Source organism: Apium graveolens, chromosome 5 (genome assembly GCF_009905375.1).
Source record: "Apium graveolens cultivar Ventura chromosome 5, ASM990537v1, whole genome shotgun sequence".
NCBI lineage: Eukaryota > Viridiplantae > Streptophyta > Magnoliopsida > Apiales > Apiaceae > Apium > Apium graveolens.
The window spans coordinates 81,925,680-81,948,980 of NC_133651.1; the positions used below are offsets into that span (position 1 = coordinate 81,925,680).

Below are 23,301 nucleotides of genomic sequence, written 5' to 3' on the forward strand. Positions count from 1 at the left end.
GCTTGGGATAACCTGTCCTATTATCTGGTGGGTTATCCTCATTCGGGGGATAGGGATGCGTCCGACATTTGGGGTGAACCGTGGCTATACATGCGTCCGTAAATCAAGGGAGATAGCTATAGCGGAGTGTTATCCTTGCGCAGGGAGATGCATTATCCATGAAGTCCTACGATTACGGACGAGTCTTGGGCCTTCGCGGTTGGGCCTCATAGTTGGACATTCCTAAAGCTAGCGGAAGATGGATTCTGGATGGGTTCTACCAGGCCTAGGAATAAGAAGTCTAAACCCATTAGATTTCTTGTTCTCCAAGAACTACGTCAGGCTTGATCTCTATATAAAGGGTACGTAGGCACATTGAGAGGGGTAGAAGTTGAGAGCTGAAAATGAGTCACCACTTGACCTAATCAATCTCAGCAACCAATTAACACACAACCACCACACGCCGCTTGATTTTTCGACGAAGAACCACCGTCATAGATCTTAATTCCGGCGAGAAACCTCAAACTTTGTTGTTACCAGATTCCTCCGTCAACACAAGTGGCACCTCATTCGTGGAAATTAAGAAATTGATTTGGACTTGGTATTCCATTTTGAGATCCAATAGAAATTGTCGAACAAACTTCATATTCTAACTCGAATATGTATTTTACTTTAGGAGTGCCCAGCGATGCGGCTTGGTAACAAAGGCTCGGGATTTGATTATAACTTCAAAAATTTATGGATAAAAAAACTACCCAGTCGGTGGATATCCGTTCCGCTACATCTATCTTCGTTGATCGTAGTTGCAGACATAACCGTGACTTACCGCAAATTATGAAGTGCATCATCGCCCCCGATGAAAATAGCCCACTAGACTACATGACGAGTGATCCCAAACATAAAATTACAAAGTGTGAGATAACCCCAAAAATCTCCCAACGAGAACAACCCCCTGAATACGGAAATAAGGCTCCCAAAACACACACAAAGTTTTAACGACCATTCTTGTACGAGCACAACTCACAAGATTACAAAAGAGCACCTTCAAAACATTTACCGGGAAAATGGGCTCTTGGAGGTCCTTCCATACCCTGGGGTGCATGAGAGTTTGAAGCCCTCTAGAGGTTCCTCCGCACACCTAGGGCTCCTCCTAAGAGGTGCAAGATCTTTCGGGGGTTTATCCCCGTGACTTGTTTGATCAATTCTTCTTTGATTGAGTTATGAAAATGACCTTCCTTGCAATCTTCTTTTCTTTATCCATTTCGTGTCACAAAACGGCCACCCTTGCGACCAAAGGCCTCGGGGATTCAGAGACATATTTTACGAAGCTCGGGTCACTTCTTGTTCTTCGATAATTATATTCGTTCTCTGCAAGTTGTGAAATATCTTCTTTTACGGAATACCTATTGAAGATCATCTTTCGTCGTGAATGTCTATTGTTGTTAACAACCGCCGTAAAATCTCGTTGTTAACGACCTTTGTAAACTTTCATAGTTGCGACCATTATAAATTTTCATACTTGCGACCAACATAAACCTTCACAGTTCCGGCCTCGCAACTTGTCATCGTAAACACCCGCTTCTCGCGGCTAGCACCGTTTAGGCTTTATTCGTCAATTGTCTTTACCCATTTCCTTCAATTATTCGATAAAATATTTATTTCAATTTTATGCCGTAATAAATAGTACCATTATCGCATATGTCACTTTATTTTGGGTTAATTTTTTGTTTGAAACTAGGTTAAATCGATATAACTAATCAATTTAACAAACTAATGGAGATCGGAGATCTTCTAATAACTATAACAATGGACTACTTTTATTTTTTTAAATAGAAAACAATTACAAATTTAACCTAAAATGAATGGTGGGAAGTGAAAACTCCACTAGCTATAAACAAACATGTATATATTTTACTAATAAGAATTTTGTTTGAACAAATATAAATAATAAATCATGATTTAAGGAGACGAGTACTATTATTTTTAACCATAATACATGCATAGATGTTATGATTAATTTAAAATTTAACATGTCCTCTATATATTATAATAATAACTGACTATTTATCGATAAAAAACCTCTTAAATATAAATATTTTATTAAAATTATAGTTTCAACAAAAAAAAATGAAATACTAAAATTACTGAAAATTGAAGAAATTAAGTTATTTTTTAAAGAAAACACAACAAAATAAAGATAAAAATAACATATTCCTCTAAATTTCAATACTTGTTTTGTCATCCATATGAACGAGGTTGAGTTTTTTCTTAAAAAGGAAAGTGCTTCTCTACTGCAGGTTATGATTAGCCCAACATGGGAATCAATTTATGGAGGTTGTATATGTACTCCAGTCTTCAATCTTCATCATATTTCAGCACAGTGTTGGATAAAGTGTAAACTGTAAATATATTGATTTCTCGTTTTCTCCCTCTTTGAGAGCAACATGGAAGCAGATGTGTATATCCAATCTTCTCAATTCTGGTTAATTGAGGTATGCATCTTTGCAAGCCCAGTTTACATACCTTGTGTATAATTCCTGTTTTGATTATATGTTCATTTAATACATGTTTCTATAGATGTGTTATTCACCCATTTGAGCATGTGAAATCATACTTAACTTAATTTAGGTTTAAGATATTCAAGACTTAGACAATGTGTATACATGCATCACATGACATGTCAACCTGTATGGAAGTATAGGAAACCCCCCCACAAAGAAATCCCTTTAGTCGATACTCGTGCTTTAATGAAACGCGTCATCTGTAGTGTTGAGTTTGAGTATTCATCGACCTCAGTTCGGAACCCATTTTTGAATTTTATGATGCTATTACAACTACTTTCTTTAAGTTCACACCTATCAAACAATCTCAATTTGCCAATTTACACGCCAGTTAACTAAAATAAATCCCTCTCATCATAATCATATGATGCATCATGACATCTATGGGTTCCTATGATGTCTTCTTTCCTTACGTCCTCCTCTATGCAATTAATTTTGTTAGTCTTCAATCGGGGTGGAATTATATCCCCATTATCTCTATCGATGTCCTCAATACACTGTTAGCGATCTTTAAGACTTCGACTCGATCATCAGGTGCTTTTAAGACTCAAAAGGAAACGACAATGTTGAAAGAGTAATAAAGTAAAATTATATTCATTCGCTGAATAAGCTGATCAAAAAATGGATCCAATACACAAGCTTCACAATGTGCGGAAAGCTTTTAAATATGTAAGATATATTATACAGCCAGCCCTTTACATTGGTCAGGGAAGTGAAACCACAGTGAGGGTGGAGGTGAGATGGAAGAAATTAGGGGAAAAGAAAGTGAAGAAGAATAAAAGAGGGATGAAAGTGAGAGGCCTCCAATCAACGGCACCATAAAGAGGGAGCAATCGCAACGAAGGTTGGTTTATCTTGTTCATATTTTTATATATCTTGTAGAAGATTCTCCTAAAATCTAATATCTTTTAGTGTTATGCCTAATGACAAATTGGTGAAACTGTACCCCATAATTCTCATACTGTTTTGTTGTATAATTATGCTATTATATAAATGTAAATGACACATCTTTATCATATTCAATAATTTAACATCTATAATTTTTGTAAAAGTTCAAATAAAATGATGCAAGTGCATAGAAACAATGTTCATATTTAGATTTGCAATAGGCTGTCTTATTTTTCAGCTTAGAGTATTAGTACTCTAAATAGTCATGAGTAGTGTGTCCGTAAAACCTATACTCCTTCCATTTGATCACAACTTATAAGTGTGGTTTTTTTGTAGTTCTTTTCGTGTTCACTACAGAAAGCCATGTATATTTTCATCTATTATTCAGTTTTTTATATTACTATTCTTACACAATTACGTAACATAAAGAACTATTAAAAAATACAATTGATGCATGTTTAAATCATCAATAATGTTGTTATTACAATTTAGTTACTTTGTCGAAAATTATAATAAATAAATAAAGAATCAGGAATCTGATAGCACCAAAACTTACTCATAGTTCTGCAATAGAAATACAGCTGAGATAACAAGTTGGGATATCAGTGTTTTTACATCAGAACATTGTATTTTGCATTAAAACAATAGTAGACATTTTAGTCAATTGGATTCAGAGAGTCACTCTAAGACTTTTGACAAACGCCGTTTTTTGCTGTGGAACATAATGTTTTGCGCCGTGTATGAATATGAATGTGTCATATCTGTGTACATTTTGAATTGTACCGAACTGTGCAAGTATGTATTTACGTAAATGTTTTTATGTATAAATAAAGTATTCAGATTTTCATTGTAGAATTAAGTGAATTCCACTGCACCTCCTCTGGAACCTGAGATGAATCTAAGGTTCATTATTCTCATAAAAGGATAGTAAACAATTTTAAAATTCTTTCTATTGTAACCTAAAATTAAGTACTTTTGATTCTTAAAAACAAAATATTCAAATCTTTAAAATATCTAGCTTTTATTAATAAAGATCTTTCGTGATTTTGAAATGCGACTCCAGTATCTCCCATATCACATCAATCTTTTTTTGTAAAAGTTTTGTAGTCACCCATGCACTTTTTATATATTTTTAATTGATTATCCTGAATACCTTTGTATTCAGTATGCCGCTAGTATAATATATATATAGGCCCCACACACTACACATCTCTTTTAAATTTATTATCTGAAAAAACGATTTTGTAGATACTGTATTTTACGTAGGTGGTACTTAAAAGTCAATTTAGGGCCCCATCAATTTTCTTAGTTTACAGTGGTTCGTATTGATACAACATATAGATATATTTTTTTATTCTGACCAGAATTCCATTAGAGCTGTGCTTTAGAGAATTGGAACAACTGATTGAGAACTCTATACTGCTGGTTAAGGTACCTAGATTTCGTTTTGCATTCTCGATTCTATTTTTTTTCCGGCGATCATTTGAATATAAATGTTTGTTTTGCTTCAATTGTTTTTTCATTGACTTATTATCGATAGATGTAGGGGTTTTATGCTTAGCTAGCATTTTTTATTGTGTTTAATATATCTCTTGATCTCTTGCTATTGTTTTTGTAGTGTTGTTTTATACATACTTATTATATATAGATATTGGATGCAATTAATTTTTAATTTTCAAGACAATGCTTAATTGAGTTTCTTTAGTGTAAAAAATTGTTGTATTTGGGTTTGTACTTTGTCGACACTCACTTTATGAACAAAATTTTAAAGTTTTTGATTTCTAGATTTTTTTTTTATATTTCGGGTTTTGTTGACACGTTAGATATGAACCAAAGAGTTTGCAAAAATGTGTTGAGGACTGGCAATGAAATGGTTGATCTGCCTGATGACGTGGTGATTGAGTTTTTTTCACGCCTGAATTACCAAGATCGGGCAAATTTCTCTGAAACCTGTTCGAGTTGGCGGCTTTTGGGAAGATCTCAAAATTTTTGGCATTCGTTAGATCTTCGGATGCACAAATTTAATATGAATGTAGCAAATCGGCTTGCCTCGCGATGCACTGGTTTGAGGAAGGTACAATTTTGTGGGATTGAATCTGCCAATGCATTAATATATCTCCGAGCTAGGGATTTGAAGGAAATTAACGGAGAATATTGCAGCGACATGAGTGATGATATGTTAATTCTGATTGCGTCTAATCACAAAGCGCTTGAGATTCTTCAGCTTGGACCGGATACCTTTGAAAGGATCACTAGTGATGCTATAAAAGAAGTTGCTGCGTGCTGTTCCAAACTGAAAATACTTCGACTCTCTGGAATAAGAAACGTTAATGGTGTTGCTATTGAATCGTTGGCTAGAAATTGCCCAAAGTTGACTGAAATTAGTTTTGTTGACTGTCTTAATATCGACATGAAGACTTTAGGAAATGTGTTGTCACTCCAATTTCTCTCTGTTGCTGGATCTTTAAACATAAATTGGCTTTTGGCTTTGGAGTACTTGAATATGTTGCCCCATTTGAAATGTCTAGATGTTTCACGAACTGATATCGCTCCTGATGCTTTGACTAGTTTTCTTTCGACCTCGAAGAACTTACTGATCTTTTGCGCATTGAATTGCCCGGCTATTGATAACAGTCCTAGTTTGGTTAAACATAAGAATATTAAAGGCGGACTGCTAATTACTCTTTCCACCAACATATTTAGAGGGGTATGTTCTCTCTTTGCCGAAACAACAATGGAAGAGAGGAATGTTTTCTCCAGCTGGAGGAATTTGGAAATTAAAGAGCAGGGCCTAAATGAGATTATGATATGGTTGGAATGGATCCTCTCATATTCTCTTTTCCGGTTTGCGGTAAGGCATCAGACAGGTTTGAATAGTTTTTGGCTCAGCCAAGGTGTGGCATTGTTGCTTAGTTTTGCACAAAGCTCACAGGAAGAGGTGCAAGAGAGGGCTGTTGATGCCCTTGCAACTTTTGCAGTTGTAAATAATGAAACTGCTAGCATTGATTCTGCACTTGCTAAAGCGGTTTCTCAGAAAGGCGGCATATTACTCCTTTTGAACCTCACAAAATCTTGGAGGGAGGGGCTTCAGTGTAAATCAGCCATGGTAATTTAGGTCTATCAATTATGTTTCTTTCGAAGTTCTTACATGATTTTTCTGATAGATTTTGTGGATGATTTACTAACAAAAACAAATTGGACCTTTAGTCCCTATTCCAGACTACTCATTTAAGTAGGTTGTTGTGTTAGGAAAACAATTAAGTTGACATCTAGATAGATATTTGGCTAACATGTTTCTTGTCAGAATATTGGTTAATTTGCAATATTTTGTTCTGTTTAGGCAATTAAGAATTTGTTACTTGATTTCGGGGTTAGAAAAGTTGTGGAAGAAGTTGGAGGAATACATGTTCTAGTTAATTTGGCAAGATCCGCAAACAGATGGATTGCCGAGAGAGCTGCTGGATGTCTGTGGAACCTTTCTGCCGGGGAAATGGACAAGGTTGCTTAAAATGCTGTTTTCATTATCATCACATCATGTTTGCTGAACTTCATTGATGAAGTGAATACTTGTTTCAGGATGCCTACGCTGGTTTGGTACAAGTGTTAGTTGATGTAATCTCAAAATGGACTACTCATGCTAATGGGGTTGCTGATGGAGTTCTTGTATGTATTTTCTTTGTTATGCATAAGGGATTACAGCTAAAATAGGAAGACTTATCTTTTATGTCACAAATAGATCAATATTAATTATGACCTCTATAGTGTGGAAGGGTAAATCTGTTAATACTTAATATTTTGTTTGCAGAACTGTGCAGCCGGAACACTGGCAAACTTGGCTGCTAATAATAGGTGTAGCATGTTGATTGTTGAAGTAGGCGGTCTTACTGCCTTGTTAAGGCTTGCCCGAAGGTCCAGATACATTCAAAAACAGGTATTATTAAGATAGGAATAATTCATATGATCTCTTCTCTCCGAAGAACATACCTGGTATTACGGAAATCCTGTGGAACTAATCTTTATATGCAATACGAAGATATTTCTTTTTATATGCAATTAGTCATATATGCTTAGCTTTGCTATCAATTCATTTCTTGGTTTTCTATGTTTATTGTTTGTTAGGTTGCTCGGACGATAGCTAATTTAGCTTCCCACGGAGATAGAAATTTTTGTAATACTGCTGTTGGAGATGAGATTGGAGCTGTTGAAGCTCTTGTGCAACTTCTTCATTCTCCTTGTAATGGAGTCAGGTGGCAGATGCATAAGTTCGAATTTATAACATATGTTTTTGTTTTGACTGCTCTGCAGTTATATAAAGTTTTTTCATCCACCAGTTCTCTTAGGAGATGTTCATATTTGTGTAATTGACGGGGATAAAGCATGCAAATTGTCATATTTTATTCACTTACAGTTCATAGTTCTAACCATGATTTTGAAGCCAAAACAAGCATGCTAGGTACGTGGATTTCAAATAGCTTCCTAATCATGTCGTAGGTAACAAAACCATTGACGGAAGAGGAAAAATAGGAAAGTATGAACCAATCTAGACATGAAAAAGTCGTTACTATAATTTATGCACGAGTATCTCCTATTTTGGTATATAGAATTATCTCACTCATGTTTGAGGAGGCTGATCCAACATTTACATTGGCTTCCAGATGGTTATTCGGTTTTGTGTGTAATAATTTTATTCTTCCTTTTCGTGTGATACCACACATTTTATTCTTCCTTTTCGTGTGCTACATTGTGGTATCAAATCTTTCCATTCTTCTGACCACATCAGGATTTTAGAAGAACCATAGTAATCATAGCAGTATCTTTTTGAGTTCATAAAGTTTACAATCTAATGTGACTATAACTCTTGCAAGTATTTGCTACTTTGTACATGCTTTATTAATTTTCCTTTCAATGCACTGAGTTCCCTAATACTCATTGTTAAGTATCATGCCGAAGAATCTTATATCACACTTTCAACTATCATTGTTGATAAAAGCAAACAGTGCTGATATTTTCTGTGATTTTAGGAAGCATAAAGCTTCATGCATTAGTTACATTCTATTTTTCAGGGTATTAACAGAAAATTACTATAATAAAGAAGTGAAAAAAATTTAATTCTAATGGTTGTAAACAACATAATTAGTGTAGACTCTTCTGAATTCTGATATATATAAAAAGTAAAATAAATGGAATTCTGATTTATATAAAAAAGTAAAATAAATGGATAAGGGGTGTAGAAATGTCGATAAGCCATCAATTTTTGACTTTGATTATCACTCTTCTTTCCTGCATGGCTCTCATTAGCAAGTTTTTGCTACACCTTGGTACCTTTTCCAATTATTATAAATTTAAATTTTCTTTAACAGAAAAGAAGCGGTTGTTGCAGTGTCCAATTTATGCTTTTATGCCAGAAATCGAGAAGCAATTGCAGCAGCTGGTGGTGTTGAAGCGCTGGTATGATTTGTTATCCTTGAGGACTGATTTGTATCGAACTTTTTATAAGAATGATCTTTTCACGAATTCTTTTTGCTACATTTTCTCAAAAGGACATTGTGACCTGAGTTTCAAACTATAATTAGATATGTAGACAGATGAATGGTGGAAAACTATAAATGTGCGAAAATGAGATGTAATTTAATCAAGAGTGTTATCTTGGGGTAATAAGATATATCGAGTATGTATGATTAAATTTTCCGAACAATACGTGTGATAAAAATAACTGAGGACTTTCTTTAGAAAAGCTGTGCTGTCCAAGTCTCTGGGAGAAATCATCCATAAAGTCTGCAGAATATTGAAATCTATAGTTCAGAGATAATCGGGCAATATACAAATGAAAAACTATAATAACTGAAGCTAAATAAAATGGTGTGAACCACGAAATTAGCAAATTCAGGGAAAGAGACCAAACTACTGCAAACTGACATGAGCATGGAAAGGATTCATCACTTGACTGTGTAGAAGAGTATTAACATTTGGCTATCTGTCAATTGAGCTTTGTTAGGTATAGTATTGACTTCCATTATATAATGACCTTGTTCTCTGCTAAGATGAGTTAAATGCTCAAACTATTGCCATTGTTATAGCTGATAGTAATTGAAGAAGATGAAATCTCATTAGCACCCATATTGTTTAGAGAGTCGCGAGGTATTTGCTACCCATGAGATGTAGTTCATTTGATTGGAATCTACATTTTCCGCTAACAACTACTTATTCTTGATAAGTATATGCCTGTTCTCCATTTTCGAACCATTCGAATGAACTAAAAGGACTAAAACCTACAATAGCTAAAAAAGGCGACAAACTACAAATTGACAGTGCAGAAATTCAGGATCAAATACTAAATAGGCAAAAGTTTGATATTGAATAAGAGTGTATGACAAGTGCAGCCTCGCTTGCATACGACAGCGACAATGTTGAGTGCTTCCGGTAATTCTGGAAGTAAATCTATCCGCATGTTGTAAGACGAATTCAATTAAGTCCACTTGTGTTGGTTTCCACTGCAAACGTATACATGTGCGTATGTACTTAAGTGCACTATTGCTACTAGAATCTTTAACAGTAAAAACAATCTTTCAATATGTGTTAAGTTGATGTGTGCTACACTTTGCTTTTTTAAATGTAATATATAAGATTTTATTTCTTAATGTAGCTGTTCTTTGTTCCTTATTAAATGCCTTTTTCCTAATTATTACAAGTATCTCTTGATATTTAGGCTTTTCTTGCTCATTCATGCGCAAGTGCCCCTCATGAAGATCATGATCTTCAGGAGATGGTTGCTCGTGCACTCAGGAAATTTACTGTGTCCGAAGCCCATAGGTACACATGGAATATCTATGTATATGTTAAATTTATAATGTAATCACTTTCCTGTATAATTTCATTTTGCAGTTTTAAATGCTTTTAAGACTCCCTTTCTTCAGTAGATGCACCATGCCCTCCTAAAATAAACATTTTTGATTAATATACATTAAAATCGGTCAGCCAGCCTAAACAAAACAGACTCATTACAACATATTTTGCTTAGAATTGCTTGTTTACATTAATATTAACTTGTGTATTGTGATAGTAATGCACACATCCACCTGAAGATTAGATTAAATATAAAGATCTCCCTCTTATTTACAAAAAAGTGTTACTTCTGGCATGTTTGTTTTTATTATAACTTTGTCATGTTTAGCTTCCTATGTTATTGCTGTATAGAATATAAATGGTAAAATTTACAGCGTCTTCAAATGTTCATTTAAAGTAGCAGCATCAAGACACCGCTGCTAAAGTAATCCACTTAATTATCTAGAGGAATTTAATATGTAAGAAATTCTTTCCCCATAGCACGAATTGGAGACTATTTTCAGAGTAATTATATAGGATTGCTATCATGTACAAAGTGCTGTCTTCGGTTTAAAACTTATTTCTTCTGTTAGAGACAGAGGGTGCTAACTGGAACATTATCATATTCCACCTAAATGCTACTGCAATCTTCCCTGCAACTTGCTAGATCTAGGCAACTCACTGTCTAATCATGCGAAAAACATTAAATAAATAAAGGATCTAAGAAAAATCTACTATATATCTTAGGTCAGGAATTTATAGAAACTTTTAATTTAGCATTGACTAATTTTACCTGTGTTTGACTTTCCAACTTTGCACTAATTTATCACCATCGCATCCTGATGGGGATGACCAGATACCGATAAGTCTTATTTACTCTCTTCCTTTATTGTTAAAAAAACGATATTGCTTTGTGGCAAATTCTCATCACATATCATGGCGAAGGCAGAAATCTGAAAGCATGGTACAATATTTATCATCCATTTGTTTGTATATGATGATTTTTACTCGAATGCTAATATATTGTTATTTACATGCAGAATTTTACGCTTGCATAGCTACATTTAGGAAATTATAAATATTTTTTTTTCTAATTGAAATTATAAATATTTACTAGTAATATACTAAAATATCCCAGTTGCTTATAATATAATTGGTGACTTGAAAATTGAAGTTGGGTGAGTATATCAGGTTGAAGGGATTAAAGCTATGTCATATCTTTTAAAAATGACATGTCCTATCTAAACTACATATGCTAGCATTATATAAGAATATGGTTGTTCACCGATGTCGGATATTTAAAATTTCAATTTCCTCTAGCTGTATGGCAAATATAACTACTGGTAGAATTGTATGATGCGAAGTTACAAACAGCTTACTGGTGAAACCCTACATATAATTGACTTTTGGTTCCATCCATCTGTACACGAGCATAGTGTCACTGCCCCCAGATTATTAGTTAAACTCTTTAATATACTTGACTCATAAAGCTTATCGTTCTTCATTTGTTCAATTTGAGTTTTGGACACAATTACACATTTATTAATTTCTCCCCTTTGTCTTGATCTATCTATATGTGTATATACATATATATTTTTCTGTCACTACTATTTTAACTTATGCTATCTTGTGGCTTTGTATTTAGTATTCTTATTGGAGCTCGGGGCGGAATTGCTTCACTCCTTAAGTTGGCTCAATCCGTGGCTAAAGTAAGTTTCTGAACTTAATGATAAGTTAAGTGATTAGTGATAGGTCTTTTTCACATATATGTGCGAAATTTCCATTAATAATTATTTATATGTGGCTATTTTTTTTATTTTCTCTCATAAGATACTCACCCCTTGTCTTAGACATGTCAAGACTCTGGATACATTCAGGGGTTTGTAAATCTGTTTCAAGAAATCGGTTAAAGACCAAAATGACAGTATTACAAACAAAAACTTAGCACCTAAATAATAAATCCTTGCAGATCAAAAATTAAGTTTTAAGCCAACAAAGGTCATGATAATAGAATTGATGATAACTTTTGAACTTTAGGAATCGTCAAATCTCTTTGCCTTTTAAGTTCCTAGAGTTTAGTGGTTCTCGGCGCCACATTGTTAGACAAATCAGAAAAAACAAGCTCCCTGTAGGTTGCGAGGTGGTTTTAGTGGTTAATGTTCCTGCACTATGAATGAAAAAAAATTGTAGTTGTTGTTTTTGGTTTCAACGTTTATATATCATAATCCTTACATTTGCCATTGCATCTCTTCTCAAGATTGGTGCTTATCGCTGAAGATGCGAAGGATGCTCAAAATAGGACAGAATTTTGTGTACCAACGTAACCTAAAAGAGATATTTATCAGATGTTCTGCGGGACTAATTTGATAGATAATTGAACAAACCAGATAGTAGTACCCAGGAAGTAAAATTAAAAGTGGATTTAGCTCCTAGGCAGTATCTTCAATCTTTTTATTTTTGTATAAACATAATTAAGGGACATACACATTGATTTTGTGTATAATGCTTACTCCTGGCCCTTGTTAGCATCTTAAACGGCTTGCCATAGTATGCGCTACTAAGGAAATGCTGTGTGATATTTATAGCATTAAAAGGTGGAAGTTGGAACTCTTTGGAATCAGTTTATCCTGAGATCTCTGATTGGTCTATTTGGTTTTATTAATGATTCTACTTGGCATCCTTGTTTGTACTCATGATTCAACATGACCTAATAGTGATCAAAAATTGTAAATGTGTTTTTTTTCCTTTAATTTTCTTCAGGATGTCCACGAGAGAGCAGCCGAAGCTCTTTGGGCTCTTTCTTTTTGTCCTATTAATGCTATCCAAATAGCGCATTCTGGGGGGCTAGGGTTTGTGGCAATTTGTTGTACTTTATCTATGTCAAAGGTGGTGCAATTTCTGTCTGCATTGACACTTACATATATCTATGATGAAAGGTATGTTTCATCTATGATGATGCTTTTACTGTATTGTCCCAAGGGTTCTTTGATATACTCATGACATAATTCTAACTTTATATTACACCAAATTCCTTTGTCATAATTAATGATGCAGAAAGGTAAATTTTAATCCTGACGTGCGTTTTCCGATGAAATTACTAGTAAATAGATATTGATATTGAAGGCAGCAACCTTACATTATATTAAAATTTGAAATTACTCTTGTTATATAAGATTTAGAAAACCTTTTTATTGTACTAATCTGCAAATTTCTAGTATCGAGCTTATTGGCCTTCTAGACAATCATCAGATTCGTGTGTATTCATATAGTTACATCAAAAAACTTCCTTAAAGTAGCACAATTGAACATGTCTGCATTTGAGAGCTTAGTAATGGAAATGCAAAATCTTTCACTTAGCTAGTTTCAGAAAAAATTTCTTGCTTTGTATATGTTACAATTGTGTTGTGTTTAACCATAGCTCAGTGCTAGATCTGAAATATATCAGTTTACTGGGTAATTGTGAACTCGATAACTATGTTGATAGATTCATCTCTTAATTCTAAAAAAGCAGCTCCTTTACCACGAGTGATGACATGCTTTTTTCTTATATATATTCTTTACATTTATGTCTAGCCTCTATATGTCTAAACTACAAAGGAAATAGGACACATGGATAAATTTTCTACTATGGCGGGTCTAGGACCTGTAAGATAGAGTTTAAATGTTTCTATTCTGGATGAATGTTGAGCATTCATAGATAATTATGCTTTTGTATGACCAGATGTTCTGTCTTGCACTTTTTAAGTAGTTTGTGTGTTTTGTACAGAATGGATGAATTTTGTCGGGCTAGAGCTTCTTCAGTAGACGATTTGAAAAGTAGAATAGATGCATTTAGGTTCTTGGCTATGAAGTCCATTGATGACTTTATTTTCGCATATTCTGACCCACCATTACTTTCTTCCGTGGCTACATCTTCATCTCCTGCGTTGTTGACTCAAGTTGCGGAGTCGGCTCATATTTTAGAAGCAGGTCATCTGAGATGCAGGTCCTATCTCTCTTTCCTCTTGAGATAGTGTTGTTAATTTTAACTTTCATCGTGGATATAATGTTTAGAGCTCTTCTTTTTTCCTCAATATTTATGTGTCATTGTTTCCCCAAGTTATGATAGTAGCTAATAGGTACACCGAGGTTACAACAATTTATAAATTTAATCGACAATTGTGTATAAGTGAAACAAAGAATTTTTACTCGAGTTCTATATGAAATTGATTTCTAAAACATTTGCACACTACCGACTGTGCTTTTCTTTTTTGAATCTTTTCACAAATTTACCTATTAGCTAACCCTATGACAATTATAATTGTACTAACCACCACCACCCACCACCACCAAAACCGGAACAGAATCACCAAAATCTGAACTACCACCTACACCAGAATCACTAATATTAAAACAGAATTACCAAAATTTCAACCAAATTACTAAAATAATTTCAACCAAATTACTAAAATTTTAAAAGCAGATAACCAGATATTTCAGATCTGAGATATTATTAGAATTCGTAGGTGTTAGTGAGTGTGCTGGCGGTAGTAAAGTGGGTCAAAATGACGTTGGTGGGTAGATTAAAAAATGTGCATGCCGTGAAAAATTGGGGAAGAGAGTATAAATCGGTAGTAGTCTGGTAATGGATTGGAGAAGAAAGGATCAAATCGGAAAACTACGCGCTTTTGGTGGCAGATTGCAGGAGTAGATCTGAGAATGGAACATCTGCCTATATATATATAATATAATGATACGATGAAGATACACATTACTTGGAAGTGTATATATGGGGTAAAAGTAGCCTCCGTTTTCTAAAACGGTATATTGGGCACCAAAAACCGAGTATTAGGTAAATTGGTTATTTTTGACTGTAATATAGCTGCTGTAGTGAGACTAATCTAATTGTAGTAAATTTTTGTGCATGATTTATAAAAAAATAATTTCCAGCTTTTGATAAGTTCTTCCTAGCACTAGAAATGGGATCTTTAAAAAAGTTTCTAAGCTTTGACTTGTTAAATCGTAACAAAAATGCTCTTCTATCTTCCTTGTTAAATCGTAACAAAAATGCTCTTCTATCTTCCAAATAAAAGTTTGATAGATATGATCCCCATTTTATGTTAAGATACTGCTGATAAACAATCAGCTGGACTTATCACGGTTTAGTTAGATTAATTGCTCTGTAATCTTCCTGATAATTTTAACCCATTATGTTTATTGTTCTGCATCTTCACTGTCTAATGTTCCCATTTTGTATATCTCAGTGGCTCTGAAATTGAACGGTTGACTGTTATGCTAAGAAATTCTTCTAATGAACTAAAAACTTGTGCTGCATTTGCTTTGCTGCAGGTAAATCTCATTCTCTACCTATTATCAAAATAAATTCTTTCAGTTTATGATGGAAACAATAACTTTACTAACAATGCTGTATTATTCTCCATTGCTGTACTTTCTTATTTGTAGTTCACTTTTCCGGGTAATCAACATGCGCTGCACCATGCTAGCCTTTTGAACAATACTCGTGCAAGAGCAGCTGTGCGAGCTGGAGCGGTGGCAGCAACGGCTCCCGTTCAATCTAAGATATTTGCAAAGATAGTGCTGCGGAACCTTGAGCACCACCAGGAAAAAACTTTAAGATGAACATTGTCTTGACATCCGTAATACAATCGTCTTAAATTGGATGCAGAAGGTAGAATTGCATGTGGTGATTTAAGATCAAATTATAATGAAATGAGGTTTCGGAATTTCACAAGGTTATATGATTAACTTTCTGAAGCAAATGTAAGAATCGTGTTGACTCATAATGACCACCTACCTTGCTTATATTAGCTTGAGATATATTTGAAAGTATATTGTTTTCTGTTAAATTAGTCAGTTTCTTGGATCTGGCCTACAAGATCCGGTTGGTCGTACCCGAACCTGATCCAAACCCGAAAATTACCCGAAAATTCATATCCAAATCCGATCAAACGGATTTTGGATCGGGTTCGGATATATCCGAAATCCGAACCCGATATTTTAGATTGAATTTTAATATACCCGATAACCGAAATCTGATATCCGAAAACCCGAAAATTAAAATCCCAATTTATAAGAGATAAGCTTAGTGAAGAATGAACATATATATCAAAGCAATCCAAGTCCAACAACGAAATTGAAATAAATCTAGCATGATTTATAAAAGAACCAATAGTTCATACTACAAAATACAAATTGACAATAGCATAATAAATTGGAAGCATCAAAGGTCTCTCGTCCTTGCAAAATCACAATACGCAACACGAAACTAACCAATAGAAGTAGAATAACGAATGAATCAATTGATAGGATTCTGGCTCCTACCTTGTGCCTTATCTTGATAAATATATGCTGCGCTGGCGGGCGAGTGAGTAACCTTTTAACTGACCAAGCAGATACAAAAGGAATTAAAGTACAAATTTCAGGACGTATCGACGGAAAAGAAATTGCGCGTGTTGAGTGGATTAGAGCCACGACTTTCTATCTAACTCTGTGTAACTATGTTAAAGAATGTTGTGTTTTGTTGTACTTGTGCTTTTGTTTGGGTCAATTGAGATTATTAGGTTTATTAAAATAAAAAATGATAAATGTATTTTATAATTTAAAAGTATTTATTTATTTATTTAATGATGTATATATATATATACATATAGAGAATGATCAAATACAAACTAAAAACTAGGAACCAATCTAAGTATTTAGATCTACCTAATCTAATGGCCCCCTAAATCACCCCACCCAACTATTCTGCACCTTCCAACACCTAATTTCAGATTTTCCTCTCCGTTTTTAATTTAATTTTTCCCGTCAAACCGTAAATTTTTTAAAAATCCGATTTCACTGTATTTTTCTGCATCTCTCAACGATCGATTTGTATACCATATGTGTTATATTTCGAATTAATTTTATAAAAAAATTATTCGGTTTCTAGTTTCTATTCTAAATTGATTTCTATTAGAATAACTATATATATATTCGGGTATTTTATCGGGTCTCGGTTTCAAATGGGTTTGGATCGGATTTCGGGTATCAAATCGGATATCGGATCGGATATGGCTATATCCAAATTCAAATCCAAAATTTTCCGGGTACAAAAATTATATCCATATCCAAAAAATCGGGTTCGGATTATCCAGTTTCGGATTTCGAATCGGATATCCGTCAGATCGGATTAATTTGTCATCCCTAATTAAAGCACATCAAATCTCTAACAAGTTTATATTTCGGAAAGAATACAATAAATAATAAATAAATAGTAGTTCAACAGCTCCGCTCCTTTTTTGGCACACTTGAAAGAAGAATTATTTTTATGACATAGCAGTTAATATGGCACATAACGTCACTTTTTTTGGATTCTGCTACAAAATAATATTTATTTTCAGTTTTTCTTTCTCTCTTACTTCTCTTTTTTTCTTACCTCTCTTCTCTTTTCTTTCTTTTTTTCTTTCTTTTTTTTCTTTTTTTTTGTTTTCCTTGATAATAATATATTAACAGACTTTTTATTTTTAATATTTTACTTAGTAGTAATATATTACTTATAATAATAATATATTATATTACAAAAATTTGAAATATAATAATATATTATATTACGAAAACTACTTGGTAATAATATTTTCCTGAGTAATAATATATTACAATATAATAATATATTATATTACCAAAACTTGAAGTAAATATAAATTTCATCTATTATTTTAAATTACCAAAACTTAAAATAAATTTCAGAAAATGTATCATTTAAATTGTATATTTCATAAATTTGTTTTTATATTTCATAAAACTATAAAATTTCAAAAATAAAATTAATTATTTCTAAAATAATATGTAGCATTATTTATGGATTGGATTATCTTCTATTTTCTTTAAATAATATGTTGCATTATTTCATAAATAAATTTTCATAAATAAAATTAATTATTTCCGAGAACCTTATCTTGTCTTTCATATCTTGAAAATCTGACAAAAAGGTAGATTCTCTTTCAATGTAATCTTATCGCAAATCTGAAATGGATAGTATCAATAATTCTCTTTACAGGAAATCTGACACCAATAATATACATTAATACTCGTCTCCTTTCCTATATCCTGTGTTACTATTTATATATGTCCTCGTACACTTTGAAAGATAATAGATAATTAGCTGCTTCACTTTTGCTGCTAGTACTGATTATCTTGCAAACAACATTCTAATTTCAACACACACTTCTGTTCAAATTTCCTAAAACGTTAGCGAAATAAATAGATTATACTTGTAATAGTGTTTAATTAAATGCTTAACTGTGAATATTTTTTGTAAAGCAGGGAAATGGATGGGCACGTGAATGTCAATTTTTTTTTAGGTGAAGTGGTTATTCGAGAAGGTACTAATATCAATTACTCTATCGATCCCAAAAAAATGATGTTTATTAAGTTTGATACCACTTATGATGAGTTTAAATGTGATGTGTACAATTTAATGAATATTAATTCGTATCACTGGAATTTAAAACTGAGTTTGAAGTATCCATACCATGGTCAATACAACCTAGTTGAAGGTTTTTATCAAATGGATATATTATGTGATGATGATATTACACACATGTTAAATGTCCCTGCCATGTTGTTGAATGTTCAAGGAGATGTTTCATTGTTCATCGAAACAGAGGAAATTGCTGTTATATGACCCATACTCATTCTAACTTAATTTAGGGTCACAACCGACACAAACAACATACGAGGATAATGTAAACCCAGGGTGGTCAGGTCTACTTTTTCAAGGCGGGGAGTATAGAGGCGAAACTAGTGAACAAGGTGGAGGATATGGAAGGGGGAGTAGTCAACATGGTGGAGGGTATCAAGGGGGGACTAGTCAACTTAGTGAAGGGTATGAAGGAGGGAGTAGTCAATATGGTAGATGGTATGGAGGGGAGAGTAGTCAATATGGTGGAGGGTATGAAGGTGGGACTAGTCAACATGGTGGTAGGTATGGAGGGGGTATTAGTCAACATGGTGGAGGGTATGGAGGGGAGAATAGTCAATATGGTGGAGGTTATGGGGGGACTAGTTATGAAAATGATGAAGGTGGTGGAGGTAATGTAGATATGGCATTTTCACAACCAAATAATGTGGTGGGAAGAGGTTCAGGTAATCAGTTAGCCTTCATGGCAGATGAAGCTATAGTCAATTCATCAAGTGAGGAGAATTTTCACCTTCATGATGATGATGAAGAATCTTCAGGCAACGATGAAGGTGGAGGGCATTCAGAGAGGAATGAAGAAATTTTCAGCACAATTCCTGTAGTTGGGGAAGAGCATCATGTTCCAAGGGTTCCATGGTTTCGCACAGAGAAATACACTCCCCCAATAATAGATAACCCTAATGATATGTATGCTAATGAAGACCTCGATCAAGGGGAACTGAGTGAAGGAATGTGTTACCGTGACAAAACCAGCCTCTTGCTGGCAGTGAGGCGTGCACTTATTTCCACTGACCATATATATAAAACGACAAAGAGTAACAAAGAACAACTCATTGTACAGTGTCGGGCGGATGGCTGTAACTGGAGGATGAGAGCTGCTTTAATGTATGATTTCGGGTACTGGCAGATAAATGTGAATAGAAAGGAACGCAAATGCGTGGTCGATTAGCCGTTGCAAGATCACAAGAAGTTATCTACAAGGATGATTTCGCGGATTGTGAAACCACTTGTAAGTACTTTCACATACATAAATATTGAACTTATTTACATATTCTGTACGAAAATATTTTGACTTTGTATTGTGATATGTTGAAACAGGTAATAGATACACCAGAAATTTCCATTAAAACCATTATCCTGCTTATCAATAATGAGCACAAACATATAGTGGGGTACAAGAAAGCGTGGAGAGGAAAACAAATAACCATTGATGAAGTCTATGACAGTCGGGACTATGATTCGAACAACCACCTTTTTCCTCTTTGCTATGGCTTGGTTGATGAGGAGACATACAAAAACTGGTCTTGGTTTTTGCAGCATTTTCGGAGACATGTTTGTCGGCAAAAAGTCGGCATGTGCAACTTTTGCCATCATCACCCTGGCAGTTAACTAAAAAAATTGATGTGGAAAGCTGGAACAACCACGCAAGTCTCAAAGCACGAGGCATATATGGCAAGGATTGGTGAAATTTCCCCTCCAGCCCTGAATTATCTTGCAAGAATACCCGTGGAGAGGTGGTCACTTTCCCACGACACTGGTGTTCGATACAGTCAAACAACCACAAACATGCTTGAAGGTTTCAACGGCAACATAAGAGGGACTCGTTTCCTTCCAGTAACAGCGATGATGGAGTACCTCTTCTACAAGACGGTTACACTTGTTGACACACATCGAAATATAGTGGATGGAGGTTTGCAACAAGGGTAACAGTTATGTTCACGTTCAGCCGCTATTTAGCAAAAATTCAAAGGAAGGCAACATGACATACAATTATTACTTTTCACCGTCTGCGCGAGATATTAAAAATAGTTACACATCAGTACACAACTGCCAAGGAAAGGGTAAAGGGAGGTAAAACCCAGGTTGTCAACCTGAATGACCGTACGTGCACATATGGAAAATGGACGACCTATCACATGATGCGCTCTCATGAAATGGCAGATTGTATAAGACACATATTGAGTTGGGAGCATTTCATTAAAAATTGCCATAAGAACCAAACAATGGAGAACTTGTGCCGGCCAATGATTTATCCGTTACAACCAACTGAATACTGGAACTACGAATTACCCATACCTTGGAAGGACTATGGAAAGTTAGTGCTGGATGAGTCCTTGAAAAAGCTTAAGAAAAAATGCGGAAATAAGGGTCAATCGGTGCAGATCTGAATGGAGATTGAAGGCCCGCGGTCAGAAAAGAAATATAGTATATGCAACCAAAAAGGCCACACCAATCGTAGCAAGAAATGCCCAGGATAGGGCACCCACACTTAACAACGTGAGCTTGTTGTTGCTCATTTCCGTGCTTTTCATTTTCGCATTTTTCATTCCATTTCCGTGTTTTTCATAACTGCATCGTTCCTTTCCATTTCCGTGTTTTTCATTCCAGCTCCGTATTAGTTGTGTCTTTCTGTAATATCAAGCTATTTTTAATTAGGCATTTATTTTTTACTATGAACCTACTTTGACCACCTTCATGAATTTCATTCCCATGTTTACTTTTTCTCACTTTTATGTATTATTTTATACATTTCTAGTACCATTCTACTACCGTCAAAACTCGTAATTTTATTTATTTATTTATTAAAATAAATAGTAAGCAAAGTACTACAAAAGTGCTAATACATGGATACAAGTTTTTACAAAAATAAAATTTACAACTACATTTGAAAAATCCGTGAAAATGTGTCTTCGTCAAAAAATGCGCAATCGACTCTCATGACAACCTTTCTCGAGCTACAAAAGTAATATATATACAAATTTAAAATTAAAAAAATACATACTATAAATAGGTTTACATCACCAACCAATAAAAAAAATTAAACCAAAATAATTTTTTGGTAATTAAATACGAGCTTTACAAAACAAGCCCTCACATATATTTAACCACCCAAATCTGCACAAACACAAGGCAAACAAAGGGGAGGAGAGAAGAAAAACTGAAAAAAAAAATATTATTTTCCCCAGAACGCCACTTCTTCTGGGTATCTGTGGGAACCCCATAAAAAGTGGCATTTTGTGCCATATTTGTCAGTGTTTGATGCCATAAAAATGAATTCTTCTTTCAAATGTGTCAAAAAAGGGACAGAGCCTAGTTCAACTTTTCCTTTGTCCTTCTAAGATAACAGTATCTGGTATATAAGTAGCGGTGCATGAAACCTAAATGAAAATCAGAACCTAATATAACAACGAGTACCTTACGATATTGACTAACAACTTATAACTTATAAGCAAGGTTTGGGCAATAACTATTGCTTTTGTAGCCAACAATTGTGTAGTGGGTCTCGCCGAAAAATATTATTTACAAAATTAAAATACTAATCTTATACCAAACACTAAGTAAGCAAATGGGTTGACCGTTAGAATCTTAAACTAAATAAATTAATTTTTGTATGAAATTTGAGAACTCATATTAAATTATTTAAATTCTAAAAACTATATACAGTTAAACCTCAATTAAGTAATATCCGATAAAATAATAATCTCGTTTAAGTAATAAATTTCATCAGTTCCAACTTGGATCAATGTTATAAAGTAATATTCTCGCTAAAATGTAAGATAATAAAATGTTAGAAAGTCATTAGGGGCCAAAGTAATTTGTAAAGTAATAATTTCGTAATTATATATATATATAGACACACACACAAAATTCGGTTCTTTTCAAGATAAGAATATATAATAGCTTGTTTCTTTATTCCACCAAATCCAGTGTTAATCTCATCGTTAATTTAATGTAAAACATAAATAACTTCTCGTATGTTTTGCTCGTGTTATAACAAGTAATTGTCCAAAATGTTGATTGCTTGAAATGCGATGACATGCTTAAGATCATATTGTTGTCATCCGGGTCAGGATTAGTAATCACATTATTCTCGATTTGATAATTTAAAAGAAGTTCTACATCCGTCACATTCCTATTTCATAAATTAGAGATATCTTCATTTAATCCTCCGATACCTTCATTTATTTTACCAAATTCTTGTAATACGTAAACCACAAAAATATCGGTAAAATAATAAAATTTTACTTTATTAATAAAATAATTAAATATTATTATATCGATAAAGTAATAAATTCCGTAAAGTAATAAATTTTTACGATCCCGGTGATATTACTTTAAAGAGGTTTAACTGTAGTTGGATCGTCAAAATAATAATTTTTAAAATATCGAAACATCAGTCCAGACGAAACATTAGTTAGAGGTACCAGTCAAATGACTATTTTGACTCCTAAATCTCAAACACAATAATATTGTTTTAATGAAATATTGAATAGTTAACTTATAAGTTCTAATATAATCCTTCATTGAAAATTAACTCATTTGAAATTTATTTGCTATGTTATTAACTATTTATAATAAAATTATCAATTTGGA

General features: G+C 33.8%; 1 protein-coding gene across 5 annotated transcripts; it reads left to right on the plus strand.

Moving 5' to 3' along the window:
* Positions 1-2,226: 2,226 nt before the first annotated feature.
* On the plus strand, positions 2,227-16,076 carry LOC141724209 (protein ARABIDILLO 1-like). Of its 5 annotated transcripts, XM_074526251.1 has the most exons (15): positions 2,227-2,471; positions 3,249-3,384; positions 4,793-4,859; positions 5,252-6,534; positions 6,769-6,927; positions 7,005-7,091; positions 7,234-7,359; positions 7,548-7,675; positions 8,789-8,876; positions 10,135-10,238; positions 11,896-11,959; positions 13,011-13,186; positions 14,017-14,235; positions 15,494-15,578; positions 15,693-16,076. In XM_074526251.1, exons 4-15 carry the CDS (start codon positions 5,254-5,256, stop codon positions 15,867-15,869), a joined length of 2,694 nt encoding a protein of 897 aa, XP_074382352.1. In that variant the 5' UTR covers positions 2,227-2,471; positions 3,249-3,384; positions 4,793-4,859; positions 5,252-5,253; the 3' UTR covers positions 15,870-16,076. The 5 variants fall into 5 exon arrangements, with proteins under 5 accessions (XP_074382352.1, XP_074382351.1, XP_074382353.1 ...); XM_074526250.1 differs by lacking the exon at positions 4,793-4,859 and having other exon boundaries at positions 3,075-3,384; XM_074526252.1 differs by lacking the exon at positions 4,793-4,859 and having other exon boundaries at positions 3,228-3,384.
* Positions 16,077-23,301: the final 7,225 nt, after the last annotated feature.